Source organism: Siphateles boraxobius, unplaced genomic scaffold (assembly GCF_051911475.1).
Source record: "Siphateles boraxobius isolate OS27281-9 unplaced genomic scaffold, OSU_SipBor_1 66, whole genome shotgun sequence".
Classification (NCBI taxonomy): Eukaryota; Metazoa; Chordata; class Actinopteri; order Cypriniformes; family Leuciscidae; genus Siphateles; species Siphateles boraxobius.
The window spans coordinates 18,930,671-18,954,280 of record NW_027509193.1 but is presented as its reverse complement, the minus strand read 5'-3'; the positions used below and the strand labels follow the sequence as shown (position 1 = coordinate 18,954,280).

Genomic DNA, 23,610 nt, shown 5'->3' with positions numbered 1-23,610 from the left:
ATAGATATAAAACATGCACAGTGTATGAAATCTCAAACATATTTGCATTATATTGATCCTCAAATTGAGGATGGACATATTTGTGTTTTGATGACTAGTGTAAAAGTGACTGGGGGGGGGGATATTTGTTTCTCTAAATACCCGGCTGTGTGTAAATGTGGCCGAAATTGAGCAATTAGAGTGTGTGTTTGTGTGGGACAGATTTTGACTATTGTATGGAGACCAGATGCCCACACAATGAGCATATTTACATGCCCACCAATGATAACTCCGTTCAATGATAACAGTACCACTTGTCCTTCTGCTGCATAAGATGGGAAGGTTTTGTACATTTTATAATTTTTGGGGTCAAGAAAGTGTACAATATATGTTCTTCCTCTCATACAGTGAAACACTCACTCTGGTTTGATCTGCAGTAAAGATGCCTTCCTGTTACATATCACAAATGCAGACTTCAATATGCCAAAATAGCGTAGCTTAAGCTGTTTACATGCCGGGCGATTTCAGGGTTTACTGGGCAAAAATCTAGCTGTGCCGATCAGTTTATTCTTAAGCCATTTATAACCTTATGCAGATAATGCAAAACGGTTTAACGTTTTTACTACAACTTAAAAAGTTCATTTAAACACGCTCTTAAATCTGCACCTAGCAATGGTCTCCATGAGGAAAAGTAATGACTTAATGTATACTGTATCTTGAAAGGTTTATGTGATGTGCAGGGGTAGAATTAGAAATATTATCAGCTCAGTATAAAAATAAGTATATGGAAAGTCCCCGCCATAATCAAGAATCTTACATGCGAACTGTGTGATGACAGATACAACTTGTCAGAGACTTCCTGAATGATAAAACGATAAGAGACTTCCTGAACAACAAGGCAATGTCTATTTACAATATAAAAAAAAGTAGATGCGGTTTACACTTTGTGTAAATAGTGATATATACTGTTTGCATCACAAATACACTATTTACACTAGGTGCAAATACTAATAGATGCTATTTAGTATATTAAAGTAAAATGCTATTTGAACTACAAGTAAAATATTTTTTCTTTGGTGGGCAGAGTTAGTGAAAATCAACTTTGGCAAAGAGGTTGACTATTTGCCTTTAGTGTAAATAGACACTGCTATAACTTAATAGAGAAGAGACTCTCTGGAATACTTGATTCTGATTGGTCAGTCGTGGCATTTAGCAGTTAAATATTTCTGAATGATGACTGTTTCCAATGGAAACACTGTATTTTCAGTAATGACCATATATTATCTTTTATGTGCATCAGCTTGTTGTAAGAGACCTGAATTGCTGTAATCTGTGCATCCCCTTTTAAGAGATAGAACTTGAATCCTTAGTTTCAACAGCATAAAGGATTTGGCATTCGCCACAAGTCTGTTAACCGTTCCTTTGTCATTTTATTCAGTAGGGATTTAGATGAAAAGTTATAGATCTATACAAAATCCTCTGCTCAGTGTGTAAGGGAATCTGATTCCCTTTTATTACAACTAGTAGTAGTGGCTTTAAAAGCTGTTTAAGCTACAATTTGTCAAACCAAATAGCATAGTTGCTTGATATCGTTGTTACATTGATAAAACCATCCTAATGAGGAGCTACCCATGTTTTTGTTGTTGTTGTTTTTTAAACTTGTGTTTACTCTGGTCTTACTACAGATACTGTAAGTTAAACTATAGATACTGTCCAGGAACAGTAGGAGTTTACAGTACATGAGGGATGGTCTATACTGACTGAAAACGTCCCGGGTTACGTATGTAACCCTAGTTCCCTGAAGGAACGAGACGCTGCGTGAAACGCTGCGGGAACGCCTCTTGCGTTGTGCGTCATGAAGCACGTATGGAATCAGCCCAATGGCGAGACGGAACGTCACGAGTGACGTCATCGACCAGGAAACTATAAAGCACACCCCTAAACACAATGGCGACAGCTTCTGGAAAAAGTCTGAAGCAAGTCGATCAAGGGAATGCCGGGAGTATGGCAACGACACGCAGCGTCTCGTTCCTTCAGGGAACTAGGGTTACATACGTAACCCGGGACGTTCCCTTTCAGGAACGTCGAGCTGCGCCATAAGAGCAAGTGACCGACTGTGTGAATCAAAGATTAAATTCAGCCGAAAGCACCCGCGCCCCAGGGGTGGAGCTGAGGTCTAGGTCATTAAACCTGACGAAAGTATGCGGTGAGGACCAGCCTGCCGCATCACAAACGTCCTGGAGGGAGACTCCTGACAACAAGGCTTTGGAAGCCGCCATACTCCTGGTAGAGTGAGCTCGGACAGCCAAAGGTGAAGGCTGACCAACCGACTCATAGGCAAGTGAGATGGCCTCAACCACCCACTTGCTCATCTTCTGCTTAGACACTGGGGACCCCTTCTTAGGTGGTCCAAAACAAACGAACAGCTGTTCTGATTTTCTCCACAGGGCAGCTCTGTGGACGTAAGCATCTAAAGCCCGAACAGGGCGGAGCAGATTAAGTTTTTCCTGATCAGATGATGTAAAAGGAGGAGAACAGAAGGCCTGCAGAACTATAGGTCTGGCCACATTGGTAGGAACCTTAGGGACATAACCTGGCCTGGGGTGGAGAAAAGCCTTCACCATCCCAGATGAAAACTCCAAACACGAAGGAGCAACCGAGAGAGCCTGAATATCTCCGATTCTCTTAAGAGAAGAAATGGCAAGGAGAAAAATAGTCTTCAAAGTAATAAACTTATCAGCAACTTCTTCAATAGGCTCAAAGGGAGCTAGGGAAAGACCTTCTAGGGCGATAGCTAAGTCCCATGCTGGCACCCTCGTGCGGACTACAGGCCTCAGCCTCAAAGTACCACGAAGAAAGCGAGTTATAAATGGGTGTCTCCCCAGAGAGACTCCACTGAAAGGGACATGGCAAGCAGCAAGTGCCGCCACATACACCTTTAGTGTGGAGGGGGATAGCCCTGAGGAGAAACGCTCCTGCAGGAACTCCAGCACTGCACCCACTGGGCATTTAACTGGGTCCAACAGGTGTTCTCCACACCAAGAAGTGAAGAGCCTCCACTTCAAGGCATATAACCTTCTCGTGGAAGGAGCTCTGGAATGAAGGATGGTCTCAACAACCTCGGTTGAGAGACCAGCCCCTACGAGCTGGGCCCCCTCAGAGGCCAAGCCCATAGCTTCCACAACTCTGGGCGGGGGTGAAGTATCAACCCGCTCGCCTGAGAGAGAAGGTCCCTCCTGATCGGAATCTCCAGAGGAGAGCCGTCTAGAAGAGACACTAGGTCCGTGAACCATACTCGGGCCGGCCAAAACGGGGCTACCAATAATAGACTGACCCCGTCCCGGCGAACCCTCTCCAGAACTCCTGGGAGCAGAGCAATCGGGGGAAAGGCGTACAGGCGTGACCTCGGCCACGCCTGCACCATAGCGTCCAACCCCAGCGGGGCTGGATGACTGAGAGAAAACCCCAGTGGACAGTGTGATGTCTCCCTGCACGCAAATAGGTCTACCTCGGCACGACCATACTGCATCCAAAGGAGCTCCACCACCTCGGGGTGGAGTCTCCATTCCCCGGGCCTCGGCCCCTGCCTCGACAGGATGTCCGCTCCCTGATTTAAATACCCCGGGAGATAAATCGCCCTCAATGAGAGAAGCTTCCCCTGGGACCATAGAAGGATCCGGCGAGCCAGATTGTATAACGGGCGAGAGCGCAGACCCCCCTGATGGTTTATGTAAGAGACCACCGATGTGTTGTCGGACCGGACAAGAACATGATGACCTTTCAGGTCTGGCATGAAGTGCTTCAGAGCCTCAAACACTGCCAACATCTCTAGACAATTTATATGCCAAAATCGATGATGGTCCTGCCACAGACCCTGGGCTGGGCGACCACTCATGATCGCCCCCCAGCCTGTGAGGGAAGCATCTGTCGTTAGCGTTACACGACGACAAAGAGCTCCCAACACAGGTCCCTGGGACAGAAAACAAGGATCCCTCCACATGACCAGAGCACGGAGACAACTCTGTGTAACTTTGATCACGCGGAGGGGGTTTCCCCTCGGGGAGAACCCCTTGGTCCTGAGCCACCACTGTAATGGTCTCATGTACAGCAGGCCGCAGGGTATAACCCTGGACGCTGCTGCCATCAGACCCAGCAGTCTCTGGAACTGCTTTACAGTGAGCAACTGGCCTAGCTTTACTCTTTTTACAGCTGAGAGAATCGAAGCGATGCGGGCAGGCGACAGGCGAGCCCGCATTGCCACAGAATCCCATAGTACCCCCAGAAAAGATGTTATCTGTGATGGAGATATGTGTGCGAGGACGACATCTCGATGCCAAGCCGCTTGCTGCTGCGATTGAGCGCTAGGCCAAACGGAAGAACACGATATTGGTACGCTTCGCCCCCGAAAGCAAACCTCAGGAACTTCCTGTGTTGCGGAAGGATGGAGATGTGGAAGTATGCGTCCTTCAGATCTATTGTGACAAACCAGTCCTCTGACCTGATTTGTGACATGATTTGCTTTAGCGTAAGCATCTTGAATTTGAGCTTGGCTACAGCACGATTTAATAGGCGCAGATCTAAAATTGGACGCAACCCCCCATCCTTCTTTGGAACGATGAAATATCGGCTGTAATAACCTGACTCCTCGCTGGGAGGAGGAACCCGTTCTATAGCCTCCTTTTGAAGGAGCGTTTTCACCTCTTGTTCCATTACCAGAGCCTGCTCGGGGCCCACCACGGTGGGCAGGACCCCGTTGAATCGAGGAGGAGGAGATCTGAACTGAATGGCATAACCCCTTTCTATCGAATGCAGAACCCACTGAGATATTTTTGGAAGACTTTTCCACTCTCCCAGAAAATCTACTAAGGGTAGCAGCCTCTCGAGGCTGGCCTCTGGAATATTTTGAGCAGCAGACACAGCGCCCTGTAACGGTGCACCAGCAGGGGACAACTGGTCTGACTGCTCTAAACCCCTCCTCAGAGGGGGCGAGCGTCCCTCGGGAAAGCGCTCGCTGGGCCCGTCTGCGCTCCGACACGAAGGCGGGGTTGGCAGAAGGGACCCCTGAGGGCACCGTGAGAGAACGGGCACCGTCTGAAGCGGTGAACACCTCCCTCTCACGGTGGGGACCACCCTCAGCATCCTGACACCAGTGGCGTCAGGACTTCTTAGACGAAGCCTTCCTAGCCATAATGACTGTCCTCAGATCAGTCTTACCACTAGAAGGCTTCGCCTGAGACTGTAACGTCTGTTCCCACTGTTTAGAAGGGGGGCCACGAGACGCAACACTCTGCCTTTGTTGTGCCCTATGTGAGGAGCTAGTCGACGGCTTGGTCTGCCCTCGCCCAGCAGACCCTGGGACATGAACTTTAAGTGGGAGGAATTTTTGAAAAGCTGCAGCTTGTTTCTTTTCTTCCTGAAATTTATCTATGACCGTGTTTACCGCGTCACCGAATAAACCAGATGGAGAAAGTGGAGCATCCAAAAGAAAAGCTTTCTCTTTATCCTTCATATCAGACAGATTAAGCCACAAGTGTCTCTCTGCGGCTACCAGGGCTGCCATAGAACGGCCCATTAGTTTAGCCGATTCCCTGGTGGCACGCATAGATAAATCTGCAGCCTGACGCAGTTCTCGAACCACGTCAGTGCTGACCTCCTCACTCTCACTCATATCTTTTAAAAGATCGGCTTGGTATGCCTGCAATATTGACATCGTGTGCAGACACGCCGAAGCCTGACCAGCCGCCGAATAAGCCTTACCCACCAGAGCCGAAGTATTTCTGAGAGGCTTGGTGGGTAAAGCTGGTGCCTTAAGAGACGAGGGAGACTCAGCAGAAAGATGGCTAGCTAGAGTCTCCTCCGCCTTGGGCATCGCCCCATAACCATATAACTTAGCCCACGATATATTAGAATATGAGGAAGTCTGGGGGCTAAAAACACGATAAGAGGCGGGTCTCTTCCACGACCTCGACACCTCGTGGGGAGCGCGAACCGAACCACTCTCCTCGAAGAGTGATCGTCGGGAGCGGAGCGTTCTTAATGGAAAACGCTCGCAATGCTTAAAATCAGCCCCCTCGAGAGCTGACTGGGCATGCTGCACTCCCAAACAAACAACACACAGATCGTGTGTATCCCCACCCGTGAGAAAACGAGTACGGGGGGAACACACTTTCTGTATTGCTGCTCGCTCGTCATACTGATATATGTGAATATATTATATATAGTTTTTTAAGTGAAAAACTCCTGCCAATCACTAAGAACAGACAAAAACACAGGGACAGATTCACACACAGAGCGCTTGCTGAAGACAACAGAAGCTGTCGCCATTGTGTTCAGGGGTGTGCTTTATAGTTTCCTGGTCGGCCACGCCTGCACCATAGCGTCCAACCCCAGCGGGGCTGGATGACTGAGAGAAAACCCCAGTGGACAGTGTGATGTCTCCCTGCACGCAAATAGGTCTACCTCGGCACGACCATACTGCATCCAAAGGAGCTCCACCACCTCGGGGTGGAGTCTCCATTCCCCGGGCCTCGGCCCCTGCCTCGACAGGATGTCCGCTCCCTGATTTAAATACCCCGGGAGATAAATCGCCCTCAATGAGAGAAGCTTCCCCTGGGACCATAGAAGGATCCGGCGAGCCAGATTGTATAACGGGCGAGAGCGCAGACCCCCCTGATGGTTTATGTAAGAGACCACCGATGTGTTGTCGGACCGGACAAGAACATGATGACCTTTCAGGTCTGGCATGAAGTGCTTCAGAGCCTCAAACACTGCCAACATCTCTAGACAATTTATATGCCAAAATCGATGATGGTCCTGCCACAGACCCTGGGCTGGGCGACCACTCATGATCGCCCCCCAGCCTGTGAGGGAAGCATCTGTCGTTAGCGTTACACGACGACAAAGAGCTCCCAACACAGGTCCCTGGGACAGAAAACAAGGATCCCTCCACATGACCAGAGCACGGAGACAACTCTGTGTAACTTTGATCACGCGGAGGGGGTTTCCCCTCGGGGAGAACCCCTTGGTCCTGAGCCACCACTGTAATGGTCTCATGTACAGCAGGCCGCAGGGTATAACCCTGGACGCTGCTGCCATCAGACCCAGCAGTCTCTGGAACTGCTTTACAGTGAGCAACTGGCCTAGCTTTACTCTTTTTACAGCTGAGAGAATCGAAGCGATGCGGGCAGGCGACAGGCGAGCCCGCATTGCCACAGAATCCCATAGTACCCCCAGAAAAGATGTTATCTGTGATGGAGATATGTGTGCGAGGACGACATCTCGATGCCGAGCCGCTTGCTGCTGCGATTGAGCGCTAGGCCAAACGGAAGAACACGATATTGGTACGCTTCGCCCCCGAAAGCAAACCTCAGGAACTTCCTGTGTTGCGGAAGGATGGAGATGTGGAAGTATGCGTCCTTCAGATCTATTGTGACAAACCAGTCCTCTGACCTGATTTGTGACATGATTTGCTTTAGCGTAAGCATCTTGAATTTGAGCTTGGCTACAGCACGATTTAATAGGCGCAGATCTAAAATTGGACGCAACCCCCCATCCTTCTTTGGAACGATGAAATATCGGCTGTAATAACCTGACTCCTCGCTGGGAGGAGGAACCCGTTCTATAGCCTCCTTTTGAAGGAGCGTTTTCACCTCTTGTTCCATTACCAGAGCCTGCTCGGGGCCCACCACGGTGGGCAGGACCCCGTTGAATCGAGGAGGAGGAGATCTGAACTGAATGGCATAACCCCTTTCTATCGAATGCAGAACCCACTGAGATATTTTTGGAAGACTTTTCCACTCTCCCAGAAAATCTACTAAGGGTAGCAGCCTCTCGAGGCTGGCCTCTGGAATATTTTGAGCAGCAGACACAGCGCCCTGTAACGGTGCACCAGCAGGGGACAACTGGTCTGACTGCTCTAAACCCCTCCTCAGAGGGGGCGAGCGTCCCTCGGGAAAGCGCTCGCTGGGCCCGTCTGCGCCCCGACACGAAGGCGGGGTTGGCAGAAGGGACCCCTGAGGGCACCGTGAGAGAACGGGCACCGTCTGAAGCGGTGAACACCTCCCTCTCACGGTGGGGACCACCCTCAGCATCCTGACACCAGTGGCGTCAGGACTTCTTAGACGAAGCCTTCCTAGCCATAATGACTGTCCTCAGATCAGTCTTACCACTAGAAGGCTTCGCCTGAGACTGTAACGTCTGTTCCCACTGTTTAGAAGGGGGGCCACGAGACGCAACACTCTGCCTTTGTTGTGCCCTATGTGAGGAGCTAGTCGACGGCTTGGTCTGCCCTCGCCCAGCAGACCCTGGGACATGAACTTTAAGTGGGAGGAATTTTTGAAAAGCTGCAGCTTGTTTCTTTTCTTCCTGAAATTTATCTATGACCGTGTTTACCGCGTCACCGAATAAACCAGATGGAGAAAGTGGAGCATCCAAAAGAAAAGCTTTCTCTTTATCCTTCATATCAGACAGATTAAGCCACAAGTGTCTCTCTGCGGCTACCAGGGCTGCCATAGAACGGCCCATTAGTTTAGCCGATTCCCTGGTGGCACGCATAGATAAATCTGCAGCCTGACGCAGTTCTCGAACCACGTCAGTGCTGACCTCCTCACTCTCACTCATATCTTTTAAAAGATCGGCTTGGTATGCCTGCAATATTGACATCGTGTGCAGACACGCCGAAGCCTGACCAGCCGCCGAATAAGCCTTACCCACCAGAGCCGAAGTATTTCTGAGAGGCTTGGTGGGTAAAGCTGGTGCCTTAAGAGACGAGGGAGACTCAGCAGAAAGATGGCTAGCTAGAGTCTCCTCCGCCTTGGGCATCGCCCCATAACCATATAACTTAGCCCACGATATATTAGAATATGAGGAAGTCTGGGGGCTAAAAACACGATAAGAGGCGGGTCTCTTCCACGACCTCGACACCTCGTGGGGAGCGCGAACCGAACCACTCTCCTCGAAGAGTGATCGTCGGGAGCGGAGCGTTCTTAATGGAAAACGCTCGCAATGCTTAAAATCAGCCCCCTCGAGAGCTGACTGGGCATGCTGCACTCCCAAACAAACAACACACAGATCGTGTGTATCCCCACCCGTGAGAAAACGAGTACGGGGGGAACACACTTTCTGTATTGCTGCTCGCTCGTCATACTGATATATGTGAATATATTATATATAGTTTTTTAAGTGAAAAACTCCTGCCAATCACTAAGAACAGACAAAAACACAGGGACAGATTCACACACAGAGCGCTTGCTGAAGACAACAGAAGCTGTCGCCATTGTGTTCAGGGGTGTGCTTTATAGTTTCCTGGTCGATGACGTCACTCGTGAAGTTCCGTCTCGCCATTGGGCTGATTCCATACGTGCTTCATGACGCACAATGCAAGAGGCGTTCCCGCAGCGTTTCACGCAGCTCGACGTTCCTGAAAGGGAACATATATTAGCTTGCTATTGCTACATTTTCATTTAATATTTTTAAAAAAAATTTTTTTTGTACTTCTGGAATACATTTCTGGAAAAATAATGCAAAATATTTCATATTACTTATGTAAGATAAATGGCAGGTGCTGTCTCCACACTGAATGAAAACTAGCCCATGAAGATAAAGATAAATATTTTGACAGAACTTTGTGGACTGCTCTCTTTAAAACAAAAGACAAAAGGGGGGTGTATTAGCAATGCAACAGAACCATTTTGGGTTCCCCAAAAAAACTTTCAGTGAACAATTCTTAAAATAACCCTTCTTTTCTTAGTGTGAAGAATATTTTAATTATCTGAAGAACCTTTTCCCATTGTGAATAACCTTTTGTGCAACAGAAATGTTCCATGAATGTTAAAGGTTCTTAATGGAACCATCAATGTCAATTAAGGACCTTTATTTTTAAGATTGTGGTTTTCATTCAGTTTCATTCAGGATTTTGCGCATTTCTTTCTCCATTCACCTGCAGATGCACTGATCTTATTTAAGCTCAAAAACTCTTTCTACATTACCAAACTGATTTAGGCAGGCAAAAGCAGAAGCAATAACCACCCATGCTGTACTTTAACAACTAATCAGTTTGTGAGACTCTTTCAGCCTTTTTAGTTCTCATTTGGTTTGACCTGTTGGAAATGTTCCACACCCTCCCTCACCACACCCTTTCCTGTCGATTTTCTCCCTGTAAATTGGTACATTTAGGCAGTTTAGCCTGTTTGTTCTGCAATCCATCTTTTCGTTCCCTTGGAATAGGAAAGCTGCCATCGTCCATCTATCCAGTACTACTGTCTTTCTTTCTCTCTTTAGATCAGGTGTATTTGTACAGTATGTGTGTGGTAAAGATGACATGTCTGTTTGGAGGTAGAGACTGTGGAGTTTCTTCTCTTTCTGAAGAAACAGTTTTGCAGTGGATGTTGTGAGTCAGCTTGACACATTGGACAACATGGACAAGGAGCCACTCATTGTCGTACCGGTCAGTAGAGACTGCAGTTTATGCAGCATGCACATAAATGTTATATTCAGAAAGATTTTATGAATGGATGTGTACTTTAAAAACGTTACAGATGTACTTTCTCATTTAATGGTATGTGATATGACTAATGAACTAAAACATTTAGCACATTTATCATTTATCTGCATTAGCTTAAATAGTTAGTGGCAACGGGTAAATTACATTAAAACTCTGTTCAACAAAGCTATTGTTTGCTTGAATGAAGCCATTCATCTGCTTAAACACAGGCAATTCTGAGCCCTTAAATGCTAAAGGAAAGTAAAAGCCCTGAATTAGATTCAAACCATCTGAAAATTTGAAAATTCATTCATTACTTCCTTGACAGAGTGCATAAGACTGTGAATTTGCATTAGATTGTCATGTGTTCTGAAATTTGTGTAAAAGGAAAAGAAAGGAAAACTGCAATGCATACCAATTCCAACAAAAAAAATGCAGTACTGGGTTTGAGATTTTATTATCAATGCTTGAACATGACAACTGTTAGAGTAATTTAGAACATTTCCCCCAAAAAATCGACCAACTTTTTCCACATGACTGATGTTCTTCGATTGTAGTTTCCATGGCAGCCAGTGGTTGTCATGGTCATCTGTCCAAGCAGTAATCATGGGCTGCTAATGGTGTATTAAAGGAGTGATTTTCTGTTGGGGAAAAGCTCTGGCAGAAAATAGGTCTGTGTGAAATAGTTCAGCTGTTACATATATAGCCCAGCTGCCTACTTGTGGACATAATGTGTTGGACATAAAAAAAAAATACTTGTCGCATAATGTATTACCTTTGATTTTGTTTATTTTTTCATTTATTTGGGGGATTTTTGTCTTTATTTGATTCAATGCACAGTGAAGTTTCTTGCTTTTTCTTAAAGTTGAAAGGTTCTTTATTGGCATCTATGGTTTCGTAAAGATCCTTTAACATCCATGGAACTTTCTATTGCACAAAAGGTTCTTTATAGTGGAAAAAGAACCTAAAAGTTATTTAGATTATTAAAATGTTCTTCACACTGCAAAAATAAAAAGAAATGGTTCTTTTAAGAATTGTTTTCTGAAAAAACAAAACAAAATGGTATCTCTATGAAAACCCCCTTGTGGAACCTTTATTTTTAAGAGCCATGGTCAGCGATTGATCTTTGATCAGAGTTGAGAGAGATAATGGAAAGCTGTAGTCTGTTCTGACGTGACATGTGAATGTGAATGGATGAAATGATCCAGACCACATTGCAAAGCCTCTTAGTAACACAATACAAACCTTCGCTATTAATGTCCGAGAGAGTGTGAAATAGTTGACTGTGAATAGTGAAGGTTGGATGTCAATAACTTCAAACGTCATTGGTTTTTAAGTGTCTTTTTGACATAAGTCATGACGTCAAACCTTTGTCATGACCAGCGCAATCTTTGATTTTTAATGGGAATGAAAGCGAGGCTGTGAGGGATTGACATACATCTCTACCTTGGGTTGTACTGTTATTTAGTGTGTTTTTGGATTGTTCTGCTTGCGAAACAATGGAAAAATATCTTTCCAAAAAACTCCAGACAACATGTGCTGTGAAAAATTATAAGTGATCTAGGAGCTTTATACAGCTTGAAAACACTCTCACAGCCTTGCTTTAATACCTGCATTGGTGCTGCTCTGAATAAGGTCTATAGGTGTCATGTTGCTGTGTTTGATTTAAAATGGCTCTGTTCCTCAAACAAAGCTATTGTGTGACTTCAGAGACATATCAAATCATACATACTTACCTAGGCCATACTTTTTATTTGTGTGTGTGTGTGTGTGTGTGTGTGTGTGTGTGTGTGTGTGTGTGTGTGTGTGTGTGTGTGTGTGTGTGTGTGTGTGTGTGTGTGTGTGTGTGTAAAATATCTTTCACAAAGACATACAGCAAACAGATTTGGAAGATCATGAGAAGCATAAGGAGAATAAATAATAACAGACTCTTCAAGGTTTGGTTCTTTTTCCTGTTTACTTCTCTGTCATTTCTCCATTACATTTACACCACTCCAAGCAGTGTGGTCGATTAACATACACTCGGCTCAAAGACAGACCCCCTGTTTCACGTTTCTCCAGTCCGTACCCTTTAAAATTGGTTATTGTCTGTAGGACATGGCTGCTGCCCTTCCTTTTAATAATGGCACATGTCAAGAAGAAAAAGGAGGCTTATATCTTGAAGAACAAAGCATGAAAGATGAGCAGATGTCTGCAGATGTTTCGTGCTCTGGGTTAAAATTAGATCTGACAATACAGTTCAAAGCATTGAGTGAAATGTCTGTTTTTTAAAATGCCTTTGAACAAGATATCATCTAGTGTCCATTGTATCTCCTTTTGTGTGTTTGTGTGTGTGTGTGTGTGTGTGTGTGTGTGTGTGTGTGTGTGTGTGTGTGTGTGTGTGTGTGTGTGTGTGTGTGTGTGTGTGTGTGTGTGTGTGTGTGTGTGTGTGTGTGTGTGTGTGTGTGTGTGTGTGTGTGTGTGTGTGTGTACGCGTGCGTGTGCGTCTATTGAGGTATGTTCTGACATTTTACACTGTCACTAATAGACTTCAACTTGTAGTAGGCATGTTTGTTTGAATAATTGCATTAGCTTAATATGCATTCCTTATATGCATTACTATAATATAAGGAAATGTATGCAATTCGTATATTGCCTTGTGTCTGAGTACACAGCTAATTTTAGATAGAGTTACAGATAGTGTTATTTAAGTAGGTATTATTTATATGCTATTATATTATTTTAATAATATTTTCAATGAGCTTTTGTTTTTAGTTTTCATTTTAAATAAATGTTTGTAATTTTGTTATGCTTATATATATTTTTTTAAAGATTTATTTTTGGCATGGGAGGTGGGAGAGAGAGAGAGCCGGGACTCTGACTCTGATCGCCCAAAGCGCAACGGCACACTTGCCCACGAGGCTATTGGTGCCGACAATTTTGTTACGCTAATTAATGCTTTTGTCATTTGCATTAGTTTTTTATTGCCATATTATTTTCTGTTAGTCATTTTAGTGCTTCAACCTATTTCAGTTCGTTCTAATTTTCAATTAGTTTGAGTTTTACAACTAATATTTACTTTTTTTTTGGGTAACACTTTACAATAAGGTTTGTTAGTTAACATTAGTTAATGTATTAACTAACTTTTAGGGGTGTTGGGATGAAAAAGGGCAAAGCAGCCAAGCCACCGAGCAAAGGCGAAATCCAAGGGGCAGGCAGGAGAAAAGACAGAAGTCAGTTGACTGGGGAAATCAGAGGGGAAAAAAACAGGATTAAATAAACAGACAAGGCATATGAACTGGCCACGACTAGAACCAGATTGTTTTAGGACACTAGTGAAACGGACAGTAACCAAGACACAATGACAGAGAAGCCAATAAAAACAGAAGCATAAGTAGTGGAGAAAATCAATGCAAAATGGGGGACAAGTGTGTGTGTAAGGAGAACTGATTAGAATGAGGTGCAGCTGTGACAGCAGAGTGAGAGAAACTGACAACCACAAAAGAAAGGCTGATGATCAAACCAGTCCTGACACTAACATGAACTAACAATCAGCAATACATTTGTTACAGTATTAATGAATTTTTGTCAATGTTAGTTAATAAAAATACAGTCATTCGTTGTTTGTTCATTTTGTTTAGTGTATTAACTAATGTTAACAAATACAACTTTTGATTTTAATAATGTATTAGTAGATGTTGAAAAATTAGCCCATGATTTGGTCACCCTGAAGCCATCCTAGGTGTATATGACATTCTTCTTTCAAACGAATACAATCTGAGTTTTATTTAAAAATGTCCTGGCTCTTCCCAGCTTTATAAAGGGAGTGAATGGGTTGAGAAGATTTGAAGCTCAAAAAAGTGCATCCATCCATGATAAAAAAACAAAAACCTCCACACAGCTCCTGGGGGTAAATAAAGGCCTTCTGAAGAGAAGCCATGGGTTTTTTTTAAGAAAAATGCCCATATTTATAACTTTATAATCTAAAATAACTTGTTTCCGCCAGACGACCGTACGCATACTACGCAAGTTGAGTTGCGATTCGCGACCGGTGTTTTGTTTTGCTCTTTCCTCTGAGCTTCCGCGTTTGTCATTACGTTGTTCGTCGGGTCAGGGGTTAGTCCTCCACCGTAAATCGATTAATACGGCCCTATGTTGAAAGCTAGAGATTATAATTTATAAAGTTTTAAATATGGGTTTTTTCCTTACACAAATGCATGGCTTCTTCACTTCAGAAGGCCTTTATTAACCCCTTGGAGCCATATGGATTACTTTTATAATGGATGGATGCACTTTTTTGGCCTTCAAATTTTCTCCAGCCATTCACTCTCATTATAAAGCTTGGAGGAGACAGGACATTTTTTTAAAAAAACTGGATAAAAATTGGATTCATCTGAAAGAAGAATCTCATACACACCTAGGATGGCTTCAGTATAAGTAAACATTGGGCTAATTTTCATTTTTGGGTGAACTATCCCTTCAATAAATGTATTGTTCATTTATAGTTCATGTGAACTAAGGTAGTTAACTAATGTTAACTACTGGACCTCATTGTAAAATGTTACCTTTATTTTATTTCAGCTTTATTTCAATTAACAAAAAGTAGTTATGAATGTTGTAGTTATGAAATCTGCCAGCAAAACTGTCGGCGATGCTAACCTTGACTCTTTGCATCAATGGAATTTCAATTAAAGATACCCAATGACATCCTCTGAACATCTCTCCTTTTCTTCCCAGGTACTGTCACTCGGGGCAGATGTGCTTCCCGAGTACAAGCTTCAAGCTCCACGCATCCACAAGTGGACAATCCTCCACTACAGCCCGTTCAAAGCAGTATGGGACTGGATCATCCTACTCTTGGTGCTCTACACGGCCGTCTTCACACCCTACTCCGCTGCCTTTCTCCTCAACGAGCAGGAGGACGAGAGGAGGCGCACCTGCGGCTACACCTGCAACCCCCTCAACGTAGTGGACCTGGTGGTGGACGTCATGTTCATTATCGACATCCTCATCAATTTCAGGACCACTTATGTCAATCACAACGACGAGGTTGTCAGCAATCCCGTTAGCATCGCTCAGCATTACTTCAAGGGCTGGTTCCTCATAGACATTGTGGCTGCGGTTCCCTTCGACCTGCTCATTTTCAGATCAGGTTCAGATGAGGTGAGGATTGTGATGTGCTAACTAGGTGGTATATGAATATATGTGTATGATATGGTATATGATATTTCAGATGTACAGCTAGAGCATTCTACCTTTAGAAGAACCACTCAGACTAATCAATGAATAATCTAGAATATTGATCGCAGTGTTATAATGTTGATTGTGTTTGGTATGCTGAATGCATGTAGATTCTGCCATATTGAGGAAAGTCACCTTCACAGAATGATGAACCCACAGCCATTTTAATAATTCATATGTTCATATGTTAATAATTCATACTTATTGCTTACTTCTTTGAGTAACGGTTTCCAGAAGTATTTCATTTGAAATCTGCCATTTTTGCTCATGAAAACCAGAGTCTTATTATAGTGATTATTTTTTTTATTTAAGTATGGATTTGCATATAAACACACTGGAAGCATTTATGCATTTTTATATTTGTTTAAACTCACATTGACTACATTCTTCTTGAAAATGACGATCTTTTAAGTGCTTAGCAGCTCTCAAAGGGATATTCGTTCATTCGTTCCTCACCCCCTTAATTAAAAGACTACTTAAGCCATATGATACAGTAGATTTGTATGATGAACAGACCAAAATGTAGGTCTCAAATCCTGATATCAGCCCTAGTCAAGAGTTCATGAGAGTAGTAGTAATGTCCAATATGTGAATGAATCATTCTTTTGAGTCTTTTTTAATCAATCGTTTGATCCAGTTCATAAATCTGGCCTGAATGACTTGTTCAAATCACTGACTGCAAAACACTGCAGTTCAGTGGAAAAATGTTATTTGTGAATAGTGATTTGTTCCTCACATAAAGTTATCCAATCAATTCAGAAGAGTCTTTGATAGTCTTACGGTGCTTTTTTGAAAACTCGATGGCTCAAGTACTTTCATTACACGTACAGAAGTGGCTAGGACTTCAGAGATTCCACTTATGTATGCCATAGAAAAAAGGAGGTCATAAATACCATTCCGCCACAACCATGCAGACAAATTAAAAATAAGAGTGATTGTTATGAAATGCAAACTAATCCTCTCAAACTCCTCCTTACAGCCTCAAACCACCACTCTGATTGGCCTTCTAAAGACTGCACGGCTGCTGAGATTGGTGCGAGTAGCGAGGAAACTGGACCGTTACTCTGAGTATGGCGCAGCAGTTCTCTTCCTCCTCATGTGCACCTTCGCCCTCATCGCCCACTGGCTGGCATGCATCTGGTACGCCATTGGCAATGTGGAGCGCACCAGCTCTGCCCGTATCGGAGGCATGAAGATCGGCTGGCTGGACAACCTGGCCGACCAGATTGGCAAGCGCTACAATGACAGTGACTCCTTCTCCGGCCCCTCCATCAAGGATAAATATGTAACTGCACTGTACTTCACTTTCAGTAGTTTGACCAGTGTGGGATTCGGAAACGTCTCTCCTAACACCAACCCCGAGAAGATTTTCTCCATTTGTGTCATGCTCATTGGCTGTAAGTGGACTCATTATCTATATTAGACATGACAACTAAGTCTTCAAATCTTAAACATTATTATACACTACCATTTAAAAGTTTGTGGTCAGTAAGGTTTTTTGAAAAGAAATGCATACTTTTATTCAGCAAAGACATATTAATCTGATTTTTTAAAAATTAAAAAACATTTATAAAGTCACAAAATATTTCTATTTCAAATAAATAGTGTTCTTTTGGACTTTCTATTCATCAAAGAATCCTGAAATAAATGAATAACGGTTTCCACATAAATATTAATCAGCACAACTGTTTATAACATTGATATTTAGAAATGTTTTTACTGTATTTTGATAAAAAATAAATGCAGCCTTGGTGAGCATAAGAGACTTCTTTCAAAGATGACCCTAAACTTTAAACGGTAGTGTGTATATAATATAAATAAATTAAAAAATATATTGTTTGTACCATTCTCTTTGCTGATGATAGTCTTTTGATCTTCTTCCTTTCCAGCCCTGATGTATGCCAGTATCTTTGGCAATGTGTCTGCTATAATTCAGAGGTTGTATTCAGGCACAGCTCGCTACCACACTCAGATGCTACGGGTGAAAGAGTTCATCAGGTTCCATCAGATCCCAGGAGGCCTTCGGCAACGACTGGAAGAATATTTCCAGCACGCCTGGTCCTATACTAACGGCATCGACATGAACGCTGTGAGTTAAACCCACATACCCTGCAATTCAACCTGCAGCAGTACATAAAAATACTTATATACACTCTCCACAGTGTTGAAAGTATGGTGAGGGGGCTTCCCCCCAACTATATGTTATAAAGCTCCTCCATTGGAAAAAAAGTTTTAATTTTATTCTTTGTACTTGATATGCTACTTTTTAAACTCCTGGTAAGTTTTCTGGGGTTGAATTTAATTTATTTTTGAATTTTCTGAATAAAAATGTGAAACTTCTTCAATATTGCTTTTCTCCCAGGTGTTAAAGGGTTTTCCGGAGTGTCTGCAAGCTGACATCTGTCTGCATCTGAACCGCAGTCTGCTGCAGAACTGTAAGGCATTCCAGGGGGCAAGCAAGGGTTGTCTGCGCGCTCTGGCCATGCGTTTTAAGACCACCCATGCCCCACCTGGAGACACTCTGGTGCATAGTGGAGACGTATTGACCGCACTATATTTCATCTCCCGCGGCTCCATAGAGATCCTCAGAGAGGATGTGGTGGTGGCCATTTTAGGTTGGAATTCTGTCTAATTCTGTCTTTATCTTTTGCTTCATTCTTCATTCATTTGAACTCACTTCAGCTTGAAAAATAAAGTTTAATTGCTGCCTTAACAACTTTAGATTTATTGTTTCAGTTTTGCACGGAAAGTTGATGTAACTGGATCTTATTTGCTTATTTTTATAGATTTTGTTTTAAAGAAGTATCTTATGCTCTCCAAACTGCATTTATTTGATCATAAATACAGTAAAACACTATTGTGAAATACTATTACAATTATATTGTGTCAGCAGTGTAGGGTCCTAACATACAATAGGTTGAGGATCCAAATGCAGTATTTTATTAAAAGTGTGATCAAAGACGTAGTCCAATAAACAGGCTAAATAGGCCAATAACAGGGCACAGGAACACAGGCAAACAGGGAGAACCAAGAATCCCAGGCAGAAAGTCAAAACCATAAACATGAAAAAACGAAAAGACAGCGCGCTCGAAAAATTCTGTGGTGACAAACAAGACTTAGCCAAGAATGACTTAGGGGCTGTTTACACGACACGGCTTTTAACTAAAAATGGAAGACTTTTATGCGTTTTAGCCGTTCATTTACAGGACAACAGCGTTTTGGTGGCGTGAAAACGCAAACTTTTGAAAACGACACCCTTATCAACTCGAATCTGTGAAAACGGTGATGTCATGCACATGCGTAGTACGTGTTTAGTCTATAGGCTTTTTTTGTTGAAAATTAAAGGATACAGATATTAACAGTAAGAAATAAGGGGGGCATTCAGACATCATGATTCATCACAAGCGGTTTATAAGAATTACACAAATCAACACAGTATAACATTTTGTTATCAGGAAAAATGAAAGTTTTTTTACACCAGACTCAAGGTTGATCTATGTTTTCGAAGCATGTGTGGCATTTTCTTAAAAGGGACTTTATATCAGAGGAGAACATTCCAAAATTGGGATTGCAGTGAATGGTTCTGGCTTTGTGAAGATGAAATTTACCCGGAAGACAAAGAAATAATACAGTATTATCAAGATTACCATCCTTAGAAAGAAAATTATAATATCTTATGAAGATTATGTAATTTGTGTCTATAGGTTTGTGCGTTCGGGAGAAAAATGCGTACGTGCACGTAGTCTTTATTTACAAAGTGACATCGCCAACTACTTGTCCGGCATGCATATATACAGCATTTTCACAGATTTGTGTGGACGGGGATCGGTTTGATAAAGCTGTCATCTGTACAAAGAAAAAAAGTTTTCGGTTTTAGTAGGCTACATCATTGTTGTGTAAACGTATCCTGAATGAACCAGGGGCCTGTACCATGATGTTAGTTGAACAAACTCAGGGTTACAGGATTAGTTTAGAGTTGACAAAACCAAAACATTCCAAACAGGCTTTGTTGGTACCATGATGCTGATCATCAACTTTCTCTGTCAACTCAGGCTTTGATCCTGAGTTTAGGAGTTTAAGTGTGACATCAGTAGCAAACGGCCAATCACATGTTGAGAAAGAGTGAAACTGAGATTAATTTCTCGCGAGAGAAGCAGCGCAATTCACTTATTAAATAAAAATATTAAAATAGTAAGACTTTAAACAAATTTACACAGCAAGAAGAAAACAGCTGTCTATGAAAGAGGACAACTAAAAGAAAAAGTCTTGCTACTGTATATCAGTGCAAGTAAAAGTTGTGAAGTTATTTTATACAGCTGATAAAGGTATAGAGAGAATTGAACATTTAAGCTCACATGTAGTTATTTTATAGCTTCATCAATTGATGCTAAAGTGTATTTATATTACCTTTATATATTTATTCATTTAAACTGCGTAATAATAATTGATGAACTAAAATTGTACATCTGTGATTGATTAAGGGTATAATAATTACATAGGCCTAAATATTATCTAAATCATACAAATGTATTATTCTAAATAAGCATCACTAAAAACTAGACGATTTTGTCTTTAAAAATCATTTGCTATGTAGTGACCTTTAATTCGGAGTAGAAACAGGTGTAGTGACTTTATCGCATCAGGCATGTGTCACTTTGCTCACAGCTGATTGGTCCAAGTTCAGTTTGCAACCTCTTACCTAGAACATAACCTGCCCCAGACCAGGTTAGCTGTGGAGCATAAGTTACTATGGCGATGAACACTGCTAAAAGACAAACCACTTTCATGGTCCCTAAAACCCAGGGTTGACGCAAACTAAACTGAAACTTAGCTGGCTAGCCACCTAAACCGGCTTCATGGTATAGGCCCCAGGCTTATATAGGCAGGGACTGACAATGTAATGAGAAACAGCTGAGAACAATCAGGAATGATGAGACCAGGCAGTGATTTCTGGGAAATTTAGTCTATAAAGTGGTGCCAATGGACTAGGGAGGAGTGCCCTCTGGTGGAGATCAAGGGCACTCCACCTGGTAGATGTGACACCTACAATATTTGGCACCCAACTGTGATTGTTCTTATTTCTCTATTTCTATTCTCTTCTAATTATTCCAACGTCCTGCCTCTCGTCCTGTTTTCACTGTAGGTAAGAATGATATTTTTGGGGAGCCCATCAGTCTATACGCCAGGCCAGGGAAATCAAGTGCGGACGTGAGGGCTCTGACGTATTGTGACCTGCACAAGATCCTGAGAGACGACCTGCTGGAAGTGTTGGACATGTACCCCGATTTCTCAGACAACTTCTGGAGCAACCTGGAAATCACATTCAACCTTCGAGATGTAAGCCACTCAAACACACAATACATTGGATGATAGCAAGTCTTTATTCATGTTTCTGTACATGTTCTGTAATTATGTGAGTTACTGAAGCTTGTGTGTATCAGGCAGACAGAATCATGCATCAAACCCCAAGCGAGGACTCAGACTGTGGGTACCGTCGGCCCAGACATCGGAGGAACCCTCTACAGCGAAATCGGCCTGGTAATGGTGCCTATCTAGTCTACGAGGGCGACACAAAAAATGTTTTTGCCGCAGGACTATTATGGCAAGCCATTTTAACATTTAACAGCTAGACTGGATATGTGTTGCAGATATCTGTAATTCAGTTTTGCCTAGTCAAAAAGAACATTTCAGATATCCGCAACTACATTCTTCCTATCCATAATTGTCATTTCAGATATCCACAAAGACATTCTTCCTAGGACAAATGACGTCACTTTTGCCATTCATTTGTATGGGGTTTATCATTACAGATATCTACAATTAATTTGAAGATATCCACTATGTGAATTACGGATATCTGCAACTGAATTGTAGATATCTGTAATTCCAGTTTGAGATATCTACAATTTGATTCTGACTAGTCATAACTCCAGTTCAAGATATCTTTAATTCACCTCAATTCAAGATATCTACATGTTCCTTTTCAGATATCTTAAATTAAGTTTTGACTAGGCGAAATTATGTTGTAGATATCTGTAACTGGAATTATGACTAGTCAAAATTACATTGTAGATATCTCAAACTGGAGCTAGGGATTGTCATAATTTAGTTGTAGATATCTATTATCAATTTATAGATATCTTAAAATTAATTTTGATTAGAGACATCTGAAATTTGAGATATCTGTAACTTTCATTCTCCCTACTTAAAATGTAATTACAGATATCTTGAATTAGAGTTCTGACTAGGCGAAATGACGTTGCAGATATCTGTATGCAAATTAGGCCTGCATCCCACTTTAGGCGGGAGCAGAGCATGTTGTTTAAATCATCAAATCACATAGCACCTGTTAACTGTTAACTTTTAATTAGCACTGATAAGCACCATGTCGGAGCAGCCAGAGGGCGAATGAGTTTTTAATCATCTTTTTAATGCTGTTAGCTCATCATGGCTTTTTACTGTGGGAAAAAACCTAATCTGAACTAAGAACTGTCTTTTCTCATCTAAGGAAGTTAATGTTATTGCACTTCCATGGCAAGAATTGCATGCATGTAAGCATCTTTATTAAAGTGAATTAGTGTGAATCTCTCTCACGCATAAATCTTTCGTCAACAATAACCTACTAATTTTAAGCATGATCATAAACATAGAAATGCATGGCAAACATTGCATGTTGCCAATATTTTTGAGAGACCCCCAGGCTAATGCTAATGAATACAATTTGTGTCATGCTGGAAACATGGAAACATTTTCTGGTGTTTTTTTCGATTACAGCCAACGCCATGACAGCTTCTCTCTTCTTCTATTCATAGAAATAAGGAAATGAACCCACTTCTTTTTTGATTATGGCGGGAAGGGGAAATTACACAACGTCATGCACAATAATTTGCACTAGTTATAATGACGTTTGAGATATCTTTAACTTTCATTCTGCCTAGTCAAAACTGAATTACAGATATCTGCAATTGTCATTTAAGATGTGTGACGAGTTGAATGTCGTTTTCAATGACGTCATTGCAGATATCTGTAATTCAGTTTTGCCTAGTCAAAATTGAATTACAGATATCTCTATCTGTCGTTCCGACTAGTCACAATTACGTTACAGATATCTTGAATGACAATTCCAACTATCCAAAATGTAATTACGACTAGTCAGAAAGACGTTGTTGATATCTACAATGTTAATTCCGGATAGTCAAACTTAGCTTTTAAATGCTAAAATGGCTTGCCATAGGACTATACTATTTTGATCTTTCTCTTATCTCTTACATCATCCAGATGGGATGGACCGAGATGGAATGGACACGTACCCAGTCCAGTCCTGTTCCCCTGTGGGGAACCATCGGGGGGCAATACCGCTCTCACACTGGGATGAGTTATGCAGCAATGCCAGTGCTGCTTCCCTGTCCAGTGAGGAGGACATGAAGCCCCTTGTGTCCGACCGAGGGGAGATTTACTCAGCAGGGACAGAGATGCAGGAATACTCCCATCCTGCAGTCAGCCATCTGCCCCCGGGCAACAGCACAGCTTCTGCCACGGGAGGAACACTGGGATTGGTACATCCGTACACAGGTAGAAGGATTGGTGCTTCTTGAATTACAGCACACTGAACATAATATCAACCCCGGGTCATAAAAAATATGTGCCTGTGGTGTGGTGACATTTTTGTAAAAATGTTATTACGTTGCTTCAAAGTGAAATTTCCTGTAAGTCAGATTCACATTCGATTTTCTCCAGAACGGATAAAAATGACAGTGCCAACATTTTATTAAGCTGGTTCATGCATGTTCATGCACAGTAATTCGGAAACAAAATGTCTGGTGAGTGCCACTAAAAGGCTAAAGCTCCATTGCGAATGAAAATAATGTAAATAAGGTAGAGGCAATGAGCCTCTATTGAGCGTGTGTTGCACCGAGTTTCGAATCCAGCTT

At 42.5% G+C, this 23,610-nt stretch overlaps 1 protein-coding gene across 4 annotated transcripts in view; it reads left to right on the top strand.

Moving 5' to 3' along the window:
• kcnh6a (potassium voltage-gated channel, subfamily H (eag-related), member 6a) overlaps positions 1–23,610 on the top strand; it is a 47,807-nt gene that overhangs the window by 21,601 nt on the left and 2,596 nt on the right. For 3 of the 4 annotated variants that reach the window (XM_077212724.1, XM_077212723.1, XM_077212725.1), the window contains 7 exons: positions 15,176–15,601; positions 16,659–17,076; positions 17,569–17,768; positions 18,042–18,294; positions 20,823–21,016; positions 21,121–21,217; positions 22,958–23,251. In XM_077212724.1, the coding sequence (XP_077068839.1) occupies positions 15,176–15,601; positions 16,659–17,076; positions 17,569–17,768; positions 18,042–18,294; positions 20,823–21,016; positions 21,121–21,217; positions 22,958–23,251 (1,882 nt within the window). Of the gene's footprint in view, positions 1–15,175; positions 15,602–16,658; positions 17,077–17,568; positions 17,769–18,041; positions 18,295–20,822; positions 21,017–21,120; positions 21,218–22,957; positions 23,252–23,610 lie in introns of those variants that run through there. The other variant, XM_077212726.1, reaches the window with a different exon arrangement.